Genomic DNA, 13962 nt, shown 5'->3' on the forward strand with positions numbered 1-13962 from the left:
GATGACCTACCAGAAGAAGCCTCCAGTCGCTCCAGTCTGCTAATCAGCCAGTCCAGTGAACCGGAAAACTGGGCACAGTTCTTCCTGTTTCCTCTGATAAGTGCAGCTGTGAGGAGTGGACAGAACAGAGAAGACAGGACACCACAGGAAACACAACTCTGTGAGGAGAAAACCCTCCAGACACCTGTTATTCTATCCAAAGACTGACCAGATCAGTGTCTTCTGATCATAGCTTTTATCCAGATATCCTTCAACTGCTGAGTTATTTGTTGCCTATTTAAATTACTATATCATCATTGATTCAACTTTGAATTCATGAGCACTGGAAATACGATGTTATTTGCACTTTTTTGATGCATTTGTGCATGCGCGTGTGTTTACCCAGTAGCTGATAGAGGGAGTTGAGAATGGAGCTCCAGGATTCAGACGCCTCTCGTCCGACTGCCTCAGCAAAATGAGCAGCGCTGCTGTAGACATGCAAACGATCGATACACTCCAGCACCAAGTTGATCATCCCCTAGTGGCACAGATGAGTTTTACCACTTCAGCTGCACACAAATAACAGTGACTGGACAGCTCTGCAGCGGTCGAACGCTCTGACCAGAAAAAACCAAAGCTAATAGACCAAAACATTTCCATAAAAACAATGATGCAATGACTTGCAAAACACTGAGATCAGACACAGTCACTCTGTGGGGCGTGGTTTAAACCCAAACACACACCTACCTCCTCCTGGAAGAGGTTCTGCCGGTTCTTCAGAGCTCTTAGTCGGTTCTGCTTGTCTTCATGCTCCAGGTGATCTCCGGCTGGTTGGAAGTAACCGATCAGATCCTGCAGACTCAAGCTAACAGAGTCGATTGGTAGATCCAACGTAGAGCTCTTTCCCTTTTTTCTGAGTGTGTCCAGACCCCTGGAGAGCACAGAGGTGGCAGACTCAATCACACTATAATTGATCAATGCTGCAGCGTGTCTTTGTTGTTAAATCATTCACTCAGGACAGTTTTCAGGATGTAGTCTTTGTCTTTTCAGTCGTGATTTACATGGACTCTGTTGTCACCATGACTTTACAGTGACTGCAAGACAGCGGCTGTTTGTTCAGTCTGCAGCCAACATCAGAGTCAGCCTCCTCCAATATGAGTTAGAACACCCTGAACAAGTCTTAGTGCTGAGTATACGGATGCAGCTCTCACACCAGGAGTGCACAGACCGGATTGCCCGCAGCAGGTGCTCCATACTCCCTTAGCGCCTCCCACAAGACATCTCGGGGGACACGGTCATATGCCTTCTCCAAGTCCACAAAACACATGTAGACTGGATTTTCATGCCCCCTCAATAATCTGTGAGAGGGTGAAGAGCTGGCCTGTTGATCCACGGCCAGGACGGGATCCGCATTATTCCTCCTGTATCTGAGGTTTGACTATCGGTCAGAGTCACCTTTCCAGTACCCCCGCTTACACTTTCCCAGGGAGGCTGGAAAGTGCGATGCCCCGATGATTGGCGCACACTCTCCCGTCCCCCTTTTTGTAGATGGGAGCCCTGTAGAATCTCTTTGAGGTTCTACAGGATAGTTTATTTATTAAAAGTTAGTTTATTTATTTTGAGAGGAAGAGAATCTAACTTTGACATCATCGATCAGTGATATGTTATAGTCGAGGAAAATCACACTGCTATTCAGCCATGATTCTGAATGAAACGTAGACCTTCGACCCAAACAATCGGTACATGCACTTTCTTTGACCACCATGTTAAAAAAAAAAAAACTCTGAACAAATACTTCCAGCTGGAAAAAGGAGTTGTATTCAGGGATCTTGATAGACTGTACATGTCTACATTGAGAAGGGTTGTTAAACCCAGCGTACTGCACATTAAACAAATACATTTACTTACCAAGAAGCCACCCCTCAACATAATTTGGTTAATTGCATTTGCATTGATCGAACGAAAATGTTTCCTGCTGACATGTACAAATTCATGTTATGCACACACACACACGTGCTTTTAGAGCAATGTGTGTGCAGTTGATAGTGCCGGCTGAATGGACAAAAAAGGCTCCCGCTGCAAAATTGCATCTTTATGTTGATGAGTTCAATTTAATTTAGATATTTTAATTCAATTCAATTTAATTGTGTTCAGTAAATGCACTTTGTTATGTGGCAAGTTCAGATAAACTATGCCAAGTTCACATTTCCTTGTTACGCACTTTGAGAGATGACTGAGTAAGATGTGACCAATGATAAACAGATTATTATTTGGCATGTTACCAAATTTGTAAGGAAGAGTATTAATGAAAAAAAGTTCAGAAGTTGATATGTATTGGTCTGAAATTTGTCATTAGCAGTGGCTGACTTGTTAGGTGTGTGTGTGTGTGTGTGTGTGTGTGTGTGTGTGTGTGTGTGTGTGTGTGTGTGTGTGTGTGTGTGTGTGTGTGTGTGTGTGTGTGTGTGTGTGTGTGTGTGTGTGTGTGTGTGTGTGTGTGTGTGTGTGTGTGTGTGTGTGTGTGTGTGTGTGTGTGTGTGTGTGTGTTCCACCTGATGAACAGGTTGAACAGGAACACAGTGCTGCGGATGACTCTGGCAGTGCGACTCTCTTCATGCTGAGAGCGAGACAGCGTCAGCCCGTCGTCCATGTGACCCTCGTGGTGCATGATGGCCTGAGACAAACAGCAGAATGACACACAGAGATAAAACCCGTACTTTCTTTCAAATAAGCAATTGATAAAAAAGGTCAAACGTTCTGGTTAAAGTAGAGAAATGTATATAAAAATATTTTTTGTTGTGATCAGTTAGATATTTCCAGGATGTATCAGGTTCTTTTTTTTTCTGTATAAATAGACCAAAAACATTGTCTTTAAATTCATTTTTAACGAGCACAATAAAGTGGAAATATTTAGGAAAACTAATCGCAGTTCGAGATGCCTAGGATAAATTACTCAAACTGGTAAAGGTTTCCACCTTTTCTTTTTAACCAACACAAGCTAAATATTTCCTCAAGCAGTTTATTTTTCTAATATTCTGAGAGAGGCAGCAAAATCACCTTAGCATCAAGACTCCTTCACTGTGAAGACATATAGTGTTTTATGATACAGTTTTTATAACTTATTTTCTTTTCCTTTTAATGCATCTTTGTTGGTTTGATTTTAAACATATACAACTTATTATTCTATGCTCCTGTGTGTGGTAAAGGGGACTGATGTGTTTGTACTGTGCTGTATGAATTACTCTTCATTCTGAAATTGGTGGATTAAAATCTGTGCAGAACAGGATTTCACGGAAAACAAAAGAGGTTAAATGGCCTGAATGCCACCTTGTGTTGCTTCAAAAGCTGTGAAAACGTCCGAATGACACATGTTGGTGACCAATGTTCAGGTTCTCCTTCAGCCTCTGCAGCATGTTACCACAGGATACGGACAGGTCAAGCCCGTAAGCCCTTTGACCGTCTGTTCTTTTGCTATTTAAGTTAAATATTGAGTTAACTTATGTTCAAATTGGTTGAATTGTGGATGGTATAATGTAAATGTTGCTACAGTTTGTATGCTATGCAGCTCTATTACCTTTCTCTGTACTCCACCCATGCGTGCACATTTGGCATCAACGGTCTGGTATGTCAACCACAGGCAGGTGTCAACATGTTGGATATAACACACAGAGTCGCCATATTTAATGTCAGGAGCCCCCATTCCATCCACCTCTTTCTTTAGACCAGGGTCCAGCTTTTCCTGAAGAAGACACAAAAATACGCTTCAAAAGAATGAAGCTTACCAGGATAATGCAGTTAAGACGAGATGATCACGGTGCAAAACTAAGAACTAAACTACACTAAACTGTGTACCTTGGAGGACCTGAAGCAAAAAGCGGTGGACTTGATATCCGATTTCTCTTTGTCTAACAGCAGCAGAGACTTGTCCTCCATCAGACTTAGATACTTTCCTGTGGTCACATGTCTTAGTCTGAAGGGCTGACCCCAGCGGATGTGGCTCCCACTCCATCTGTTTAACACAAACAAACACACACACACACACACACCCATGAAATAGAAGTTTCATTGAAGTACTATCACTGTTGAGCTGCGTACCAATGGGCTGTGTTTATTCCTCAAGTCATAGTCGAGAAAAATATTCCTTAGAGGTGTGGACTGCAGCCTGTTTCAGGACTGAGCAGATGCTCAGCTGTCACTCTGAGTGCATTTAAAAAAAAAAGGGGGGGGTCAGAAACGTCTCTCAATTGTCCGGCTTTGTCTGTTTAGCATTATTTTTAGAGGTTTTTCAGAAGCGTTCTTAAGTTCATGCAGTGATTTCATGACATAATGATCCATCCATGTCTGTTTTAAATGCAGAGCATTTCAAACATTGTCTTATGTGGTTAAAGAGCTCACATGAATGCTTGAATGTTAACAACAATAATACACTGTATTACACAGATCAGAAATGTGGCCCCAATAAGTATTTATTTCACAGGTAATAGGGCAAAGAAGATCCAATTCCATCGCCATTCCTTTATCAAAGTAAATGAAAATTAACACAAAAACACACGGGTCATTTTCTTGGGCCAGCTCCTTCTGGCCGAAGAAACTAGCTTCAGCTGTGCCAACAGTCCTGGCCGAACTACGTGGGTGCAGCAGTGCCGAAACTTCTGCACTGTCACGTGCTGCGCATGCGTGTTCCAGCTCATTTAGGACTATCAGTCATATTTTAATCATATTTAGCTTGTAACCTCGCTACTGTATGAGCACTGCAGCTCACTAACATGTTGGAGGGCAGGCTTACGTGATGCGCCTGAACGCATCACTCAGCTCCTGCAGTTAAAACCAACATGGCGGTTCAGACACAAACTTTCTCTTTTATTAAAGAAACAGTTCAGAGGAATGTATTTCTGAAAACACTGGAAGTGAGAAATAAGCTGTGCCGTTGAAAAGTTAAAAAAGCTTCTTCACAGACGTGTGGCTGACGTAAGGGGGCGTGGCCTATGAGTCGGACAGCTTCTTCAGGGAGTCTGAACTGGGAATACAGATGATGTACTGTGTACCACTGACAAGGGGGGTGGGGGGTCAGTAGTGGTGATGGATGGTTTTTCAGTCTGTTTTGTGACTAAATGTACGGCGATGCGTACTCCGGCCCCACCCACGCCAATGTGGGTGACGCAACGCCTCTCAGTGGCTCCTCCTTTACGGGCAGAGAGGCGATTAAGCGCCTGAAGTGAATCAGGTGTGCTGCCTCACCTCTCTGCCACAGGGCTGTAGTGCAGTCCTACAATGAAACAGCCTCTCTGATAGAATAAAATGAAAAATGAGTGTGAATTAAGTTGCAGGAGGTATTATTTGAAGGCTGAGGGCTGAAGTTCACTGGCTCAGGCTCTCGGTCCTCGCAGCAAAGGAAGCAGATGTTCATAGAAACACATTAACAGGAAAAACTCAGTCTTTTCACTCATTTTCTGAATCAAATGAATGAAAACACTTTTTTAAGTTGTGATGAATAACCGTTTTTATTATTGACACCGTTCAGAGTTAATGCCTCTTAAAATATGTTAAAAGAATTAATATCGCTTTTTTTTCTGCTGTTTATACTCACACAACTCGCAAAGTCTCCAGCCTCCACAGAGACCTGGCATGGCTGGACACAGCTCCCCCCTCGTAGTGCACTGTTCTGGGGGGAAAAAGAAGTTTACAGACAGTATGGTTATAATATATATCCAAACAGTGACCAGTCACCCAGTGGATTTCTAAATAACAAATTGGGTTGTCTATAGTTGACATTAGGGCAATGGAACACAATCTGGAAGACTCTGGAAAACCCAACAGGCCCCGGTCTTTTGGGAATAATAACGTTTATCAGCTGTTCTTGTTTCAGTCGGTGGTGGCAGTCCCTCATTTGTCTCCCTGCTGGATGAGGTGGTTTCCTCTCGACAGAAGCCGAACACTGAATGTTTACTCAGACATCAAGGAGAGCTGTGCTCCCAGTAGAGGACAGAGGAAGAAAAACCGACTGCAGAGGTGACATCAAAATGAACAGAGAAACTGGCTTCCTGTTAAATCTAGAATAGAACTGAAAATCTTTAACTTTTAAAAGCGCTTAACAACCAGTCTCTATCATATCTTAAGGTGTTAGTCCCATATCACCCCAGAACAGTTGGTTCTCAGTGCTGCCCCCTGGAGGTTTCTCGGCTTTCTTAAAGTAGAATGGAGGCAGAGCTTTCAGCTTTCAGGCTCCTCTCATGTGGAACCAGATCCCAGTTTCAGGCTGACACAGTCTTTACTTTTAAGGTTAGGCTCAAGACTTTCCTATTTAATAAAGCTTATAGTTAGGGCTGGTTCAGGCCGTCATGGACCATTGTCTTGCCATTGGTCTTTTGTAAGCCTGTCAATCTCCTGATTTGAAGGCAGCATCCCATGCTCCCAGCAGGGCTTCTTGTTTGGGAAACCAACTATGAGACTGTAGCTGTCTTTTTTCATTGATGGACTTCAGGTTATAAATTACTTTTCCAGAAACGCATGTCTGCGGCTCTGAACATGACAATACATAGATCACTTGATGGAATCAGCAAAGAGTGGTGGGCGGAGTGTTACATCAGAGGAAACTCTGCTCTTACCTCCTCTGCTCCTCCCCATGCTCCCCCGATGGGACAGTGAGACACTCGTCCATGTGACCGTGAAGGAGGCGCAGGACATCTCCTCCGATCAGGAAACCTGCAGACCAATGGCCAGTGGAAGGACGGAGAGAAGAAAGTTCAACTCAGAGAAATGGACCTCAAAGCACCAGAAACAGTCGACATGCCCACACTGTGCTATTTGTGAAGCTGATCCTGACTGTGGGAGGACGGCAGCAGAGATCAAGTGCAGAGGGGCAGTAGTGGAGTTATGACACAGATTTACACTTCTGAAACCACATAATCAGATATGGTCTCATCTGCATCAGATGAGTAATCTAGTCCTGAAGCATTCAACTCTAAACTCCAAAGTACAAAACTGATTTCCACTGTGGATTTTTCCATAAAACCAAGAAATCATTTAATACTGCAGTTTTCTAAAACTTTTCTCTGTGCACATAGAATCAGTGCAAGAGGCTGCATGTCTATTTTTGAAGAGCGAGGCAATGCTTGGTTATTAATGTTGAGGACACCATTCTGCAGTGTGCTAGTAGTATTCAAAAGCCAATCAATTATTATTATTATTATTATTGAGTTTTTATTTTAAGATCAGAATTTAGATTTTTTTTTTTTGCTATTGTTGTTGGTGTGAAGTTTTCCTACAGACTTTAGTGAATATAAATAGCACATTTTCATTAATCAGGGGCCTCATTTAAATAACGTTGCTTAAGCACAAAACGGATCCTGAAAGATGCGTACGCCACTTTCGACGGAAACTTTGTGATTTATAAAAATCACATTGGCGTCGGTACGTCAACTTTGACCCTTCCGCACGCACATTCTGGAGACGGGAGAAACGGGTGGTGCAAATGGTGAGGTGTTGAATAGAAGCCAGATTCATCTCATGAATTTAATTTGACATTCCAGATAAAAAATACTTTATTACGAAAGAGTATTAAGGCCATTGAAGGGAGAAAAAAAATTCGGAGGCTAAAAAAAAAACAAACAAAAACCTTTGTGCACCTCAGAAAAAGTCGAAAATCAAAGTCGAGATTTTTATTTTTTTTCACGGGTAAAAAAATTCATTTTTTTACAAAGTGCCATCCACATGCCAGCGCGTATGACTGCTCCTACAAAATGCATTGCAGGCAGTTTAACGAAGTGGTGAAAAGATGCTTCAGGACAGAATTTAGTGGCGTCAGCATCATGGCAAATCCTGCCAAAGGTGTCAAGCCACCTCAAAATATATGAAAATTATGATAGCTGCTTTAAAAAGCAGCAGAAAGAAAACAGACACAGCAAGGAAACGTGCACACGAGTACCTTGAGCAACTTCGCTGCCAGAACAGATGGGAGCCACACTCCACAGAGTCTGCTGGAAGGCTGCGTCCACATGGAGGCTGCCGTTACCGTAGGACAGATGCTGCCGAGAAAACACACATGGCAATGACATCCCACTGTAACACACAGTCACATCATGTCCATGAAACTGAGTCCTGTCTCCACACGTTCAGGCCAGGCTGGTCCAGAGCTATCATGGGTCATGGTTTGACGCCTACAGTCAGTGCTGCTGTGTATTCCGTGCGGTGATCATAAAATGGACAGATCCAAAGAAGGCCAGCTGAAGGAAACGCAATCCAAGCCTACAGTAAAGCAGTGGTTCTCAGAGTGTGGGAAGGCCCCCCTCAGAGGCATTATTCCATCAAATGTATTAATCTATTTGAATGGGACACAGTGCATATTAATGAACAGACAACCAGTGCTGTATATATGCCATATTTAGTTCAGAGCTAATTTCCATCTGCAGTCCCATGGGGTAAAAACATACCACTACACACAAAACATACATAAGCACTATAATACATGTAAGACATAACACACACTAGAAAACTTACCACATTATAATACATACACGATATAGCACACACCATAATTACAAAACAAACAAAAAACACTACTGTGTCTATCCCTAAAGTGCTAAAGTTAAAGTAAAGTTAAAGTAAATATCTGAGATCAAGCCTTTTCCAAGCACGTTTGTTCCTTTCCAAAACAGAAAAAAGTGCCGATAAGACTTGTTTCATTAAACTACAAATTTGTCCTACTGAATCTGTTGGTGGAAAACTAGAATTTGATTCACTGTAAAACCACAGTTGCAGCCTAAATATAAACACCCAGCAGATTTCATTTTCAACCTACCAACCAACCCTTCTGGGAGCTGACAAAGGTCTTGCTCAGGGAGCCAGAGTGATGTCCTGTCAGCTGTGGGATTTGAACCTGTGAACTACCAATCCCAAGTCCACTTCGCCACCCTCGAGGCCACCACTACCCTACAACAGGCAACCTCCCACAGTTTGAGAAGCCCTGGTTTAGAGACAACATTTTAGCATAACGTGGATGATATAGTTCAGAAATGTTGGTAAAGCTTCTAATAGCTGTGATGGCGCCTTCATCAGAAGAATTACCTGCAGACCTGCCTGTTAACAACAAAGATCTAATCAGTTGATTTCACACAACATTCTGACGAACTATGAATTTGTGTTTCCAGTGAATTTCAACATGCTCTGACCGGAGTGATGTGGTATTTGCAGAGAAAAAATCTCTCGACTGGTTTACATGTCCCTGTTCTCACAGTCACCGAGCAATTGGATCAAATACTGAGCAAGCAAGTAATTTCTTCCCTCACAACAGACTGAGGAGTTGTCCCATGCAGTTAATCCACATCCAATACAGTGGTGCAATGAAGATGAGGACGAGGATGCCTCCTGGTCACCTTCTATTGGAAGCTGATCAGACAATGTGTGGACTAAATGTGAGGTACAACCAAGACCTGCTGGAGATATTCTATCCACCACAGAACCTGAGAGAAGAAAACTCCTGTTGTGTGTGTGTGTGTGTGTGTGTGTGTGTGTGTGTGTGTGTGTGTGTGTGTGTGTGTGTGTGTGTGTGTGTGTGTGTGTGTGTGTAGGACCAAAAAGAAACGACATGGTGGAAACCAAGACAAAGAAGAAACAGGAAAGATTTGCTTACTTTTCATCACATCCACTCACCAGGTATCTCTCAGAAGAAACACTAACCAGGATCAGATCATCTCCCACTCTGACCTTCTCTCCCTCAGAACGCTGCTTCGAAGCTGGATGAATGGTCCACCAGCATGCCTCGCCTACACACACAGACAAACACAGACACAGACACACAGTATTCAGACTTGTTTACACACCGACAAAAAGCTTTGTCTTTCTTCTGTGGAAAATACGTTGTGGAAGTTGGGAAAGATGATACAGACAGAGGAGTTGAGTTGAGTCTATCTTACTTTTATTTCCAACTCTTTTTGAATTACAAGGCATTAACTGGTGCCTTCTTTCTACTTCCTAATTCATCTCTTCCATCAACGTCACATACACCAGTCCCTTACTCCCCCCTACATCACCGAACACCCTCCCCTTACTCCCATTCTGATGTGAGAAGACCTTAACGTGCAACCATCCTCAAAAATTTTAAGAACTGACATGTAGTAGCAAACACTGAATAAAGTGCCAAGCACACATTACATGTCCTACAAACTGATTATTTAATCCGATTTGAGAGGTTTGACTCTCCAACCATAACAAGCTCGCTTCACAGTCACAGGGGTAGGTGCAGGAGCCGGCACCAGGGTTAAGGCAGGTGCCAGGCAAACAATGGTCACCGATGATTTGGGGGGGGGGGGGGGGGGGGGGGGGGGTGCCCACGTCATGGGAGCTCTGCCACTTCCACTGGCCTCTCTGGCATAACATGTGAGGGTCATGGTCCACTGAAACCCACACGTCCTTACCCCCATGTCCATTTCAGCTATTTGGATGGTAAAAGTACTTGACTTAGGTAGCAGTTTTCAAGTGCATGAATCACAATCACCTGCTCTCACACACATTCACAGACCAATGAAGGCTGTGGCCTGAGGTCCTGAGCAGATACAGACTAAAGTACCTGGACAAAAAATTATAGGCAAACAGTTCTATTATAGTAAATCAGAGATGCGTACGGAAACACATTTCATTATCTCATTTTCAATTGGACTCATTGGATCCCAAACCAGCAACCTGCTGCATATCCTATTGAGTAGAGAAGCAATCCAGTATTAATGGAAATGAAGCACAACACATATGTACCTGTGGTATCCTCTTGTAGTCCTACGTCGAAGGCCAGTTTGTCAGTAGATGAGCGAGAGGTGGAGAGGCAGCACAGGTACTAAAGAAAGAGAAATAAATCAACATATTATATGCTCACTACAGCACAGTCTTTTAACCCTCATAATAGCCTCATAGTATTCACTGACCATCCCACTGTAGGAGTGTCGTAGTAACACAGCGTGTCCATACAGGAGCGTGCGATGGCCTCCGCCCTGAGCTGCCTGAGACACCGTCCATGGGAGGGAGAGAAAGGAAACAGAATATAACGGAAGTTATTATTAGAGCATTCAGTCTGAGGAAGATGACTCTCTCGAATCCAGTGGATTTTTTTCAGGCTCCTGCAGATCTTGATGAAGATTTAACAAAGTATTTAAAACTGGCGGTAACATGCGTCTCAAATCCAGGACTACAACAACAGCAGATTTTGAGACACAGAACCTATTTTGCTGTTCTTCCTCGGCCTCTCCTGGATAGAATTGACACAAAAATGAGCACAAAGGTCATATTCACACAGTTTTACCTACAAAAGACTGCCGGAAGTTAGATTTTCTGATACGCTGTGGACAAGAGATTCCCCACTTCCCTCCGATCAACAAAACCTCACGTCACAGTTACTATGTAAATGACACTGTGTCAGATTTCTCAGCAGGTCACCAGTGTGGGCCTGCAGCTCACTGCAGGACCTGTGTGTCTGTCAGACCCGACACATCAAAGTTCAGAGGGCCACCACGGACACGCCCCTTGACTAAAAACCACAATTTTCACCACGAGTCATCAGCATATTTTACACTAACAATACCACATTTAAGGTTAATACGGTCAATTAGTTAATAATAACACATACAATTGATTGTAAAACATGATCCTTCTTGTGGCCAGCAGGTGGCACTATGTCTGTTAATGGATATTGCAATGTAGATTTGATCAGGAAAGTCTTTGATCAATGCATGTAAAATTTTAGGCCCATTTCAGCATATAGAGCAGAGTTACGCATCACTTCCTGTTTTGTGGCGAACCATCACATTTTCCGCAGGCTGACATGGCTACGCCCTTTGACTTTTGCTGAAGAATTTTGAAAACCTTGTATATACAGACTGTTGTATATACAGGCCAAATTTTAAGTCTCTTGGCCTTACCGTCTCAGGAGCCACATGCAGCTCTTTGCCTTTCAATGTGCAGCTCTTTGATCCATTAACTGAAATCATCGCAGTGCCGGAGAACATTCAAAGAATGGAGAACAACACCTCACAACTGGTCAAAACAAAAATAAAAAAAATTTGTATTGTATTTAAGTTGTATAAACTTGCATTTGTATAAATAAAAAGACATTTGTGAAGAGAGGCATATTTCTTTTTATAATCTACAGAGACTTCTTTCGATGTTCAATGAATTCTTCCATGTAAGCACTTTTTGACAGAATCAGTTGTGCTTTTTATCCATAGATTCTTAGTTTTACACATATCAGGAGCAAGTTGTTTTTATACCATCACACCAACACAGATAGACAAACTACTGCAGTAGTTATTGAAGTGTGATTACATGACGTGTCTACATATAAATTACAAATATAATCTAGAGATGTAAAATGACATATCAAGCAGCAGCAGATGAGAACAGACCAGCTGCTTCAGTAAGAATAAATAAAAATCACAAGCGCTTTCCATGGCGTGACAGTTTATTTCCATAGAACAGCATGTCTTCAGTTACAGAAATATCACTCATCCCATGGTTAAATCCTATATAAAGCTTCCTGATGTCAGTTCCTTCTGGATCACCTGCTCAGGTAAGAGCTGGACAGGAGGCTGTCTGCCTGGGAGCTCCAGTGAACTTACCTCCATGTCCCTCTGACCTACGCCCCGCAATCAGCCATAAGAGCCTCTAAAACAATAATCTTCGACATTATCAACTTACTGCGTTTGTTTAAATGCTATGTAATTGATACAAATATGGTCGAAGCTTACAAGCCACATATAGGTTAATGCTAACATTACCACGTTCATTCTTAAGGAGCTAAATGTCTTTGATAATTAATCACAGACACACTGTGCAGTTAATTACCTGCCTGGTAATACACCTGATTCAGAGCGACTATGAGCATGCAAAGCCTGTAGGGGGCAGTGTAATGAGAAGCATAAAGCCATGATAGCCCATCAGAATCCTAGATAAAACACAACTTCACAAATTGTGAGGTAAATATCCGCCTATCCCCCTTTGGATGCAGACGGAGACACAAGAGTTTTTTCAAATCATCACTGTGGCCGGAGTTTTCTGGTCTTCTCTGTTGTGGGAGGGCTTCTATACGGCGCGAGCGCTGTGGGGGAGCGTCTACGTTTGCAGTGACGTACTTGTTTTATGGCGACGCAATGACATGGCTCTAACTCTTACCAATGGAAAAGGTTCTTTGGAGGTGCTACATTTTGATTAATTAAGCCCTGGCAAAAGTCTGGACTCTGAACGAGCACTTGGTTTATGAAGAGGCTTATGAGCAGCCGGCTGTGTGAGAAGTGTGCAGGGACTGTCTGCAAATTACAAACTGCTGCATGCAAAAGCGAAGACAAATACCACAAAAATGTCCAATAATGTGACTATTATTCACTGTAGTGTCACCAAAATCACTGCAGTCTTCTTTTGATCACACTATAACACTTGCTTTGACTGTGATATGTGGTTTGTAATATCTGTCTTCACTGTTAGCGGTTTTGCAATTTGTAATTTGCAGACAGTCCCTGCACGTTTTTGTGGGCTGAGTGGGTGAAATTCCTGTTAATGCTGTAAATCCATGCCTTGCCGACTGTTGTCTAACTTTTGTATTTCCATATGGAGATGTATCATACATTTCGTGTCTGTGTGAGAGAGGGAGTTTGTTTGTAAGGTGGATTTAGAGGATGCTTTAGATCAGGGACATTTTTCTGAGTCCTGGTGTGCTTCATGTCCTGACCAATCTCAAGGATGACATCACAAAGTTTGGGGCCATGGTATGTAAAAATACAATTCCTTAAATTTCCTCTTACCAATAGGTGGTGCTATTACTATGTCAAAATGAATGAGAGTGGCTGTCTTCAGACTGGGCCTGGTGTTGAAGTTTTGGTTCGATTGGATCATGAGACTTCTCATTTCGAAATACCAAAATTCGCTGTGCCGCTGCAGACATGATAAGTTAACATTTTCTTTATGATTGATCATGTCAAGGTCTATGTCACCACGTTTGAGAATGTAATC

At 42.6% G+C, this 13962-nt stretch overlaps 1 protein-coding gene across 1 annotated transcript in view; it reads right to left on the reverse strand.

The window, feature by feature from the left end:
* ryr2a (ryanodine receptor 2a (cardiac)) overlaps window positions 1–13962 on the reverse strand; it is a gene marked incomplete at its 5' end in the record, with an annotated part of 133582 nt that overhangs the window by 92720 nt on the left and 26900 nt on the right. Inside the window, 12 exons of the mRNA XM_080480408.1 lie at window positions 11–106; window positions 382–517; window positions 727–910; window positions 2529–2650; window positions 3551–3715; window positions 3829–3985; window positions 5564–5638; window positions 6582–6678; window positions 7901–8000; window positions 9625–9737; window positions 10723–10801; window positions 10890–10964. Coding sequence (XP_080336534.1) covers window positions 11–106; window positions 382–517; window positions 727–910; window positions 2529–2650; window positions 3551–3715; window positions 3829–3985; window positions 5564–5638; window positions 6582–6678; window positions 7901–8000; window positions 9625–9737; window positions 10723–10801; window positions 10890–10964 — 1399 coding nt within the window. The remainder of the gene's footprint in view (window positions 1–10; window positions 107–381; window positions 518–726; window positions 911–2528; window positions 2651–3550; window positions 3716–3828; window positions 3986–5563; window positions 5639–6581; window positions 6679–7900; window positions 8001–9624; window positions 9738–10722; window positions 10802–10889; window positions 10965–13962) is intronic.

The sequence above is a fragment of the Lipophrys pholis genome, assembly GCF_963383615.2.
Source record: "Lipophrys pholis genome assembly, chromosome: 1".
Classification (NCBI taxonomy): domain Eukaryota; kingdom Metazoa; phylum Chordata; class Actinopteri; order Blenniiformes; family Blenniidae; genus Lipophrys; species Lipophrys pholis.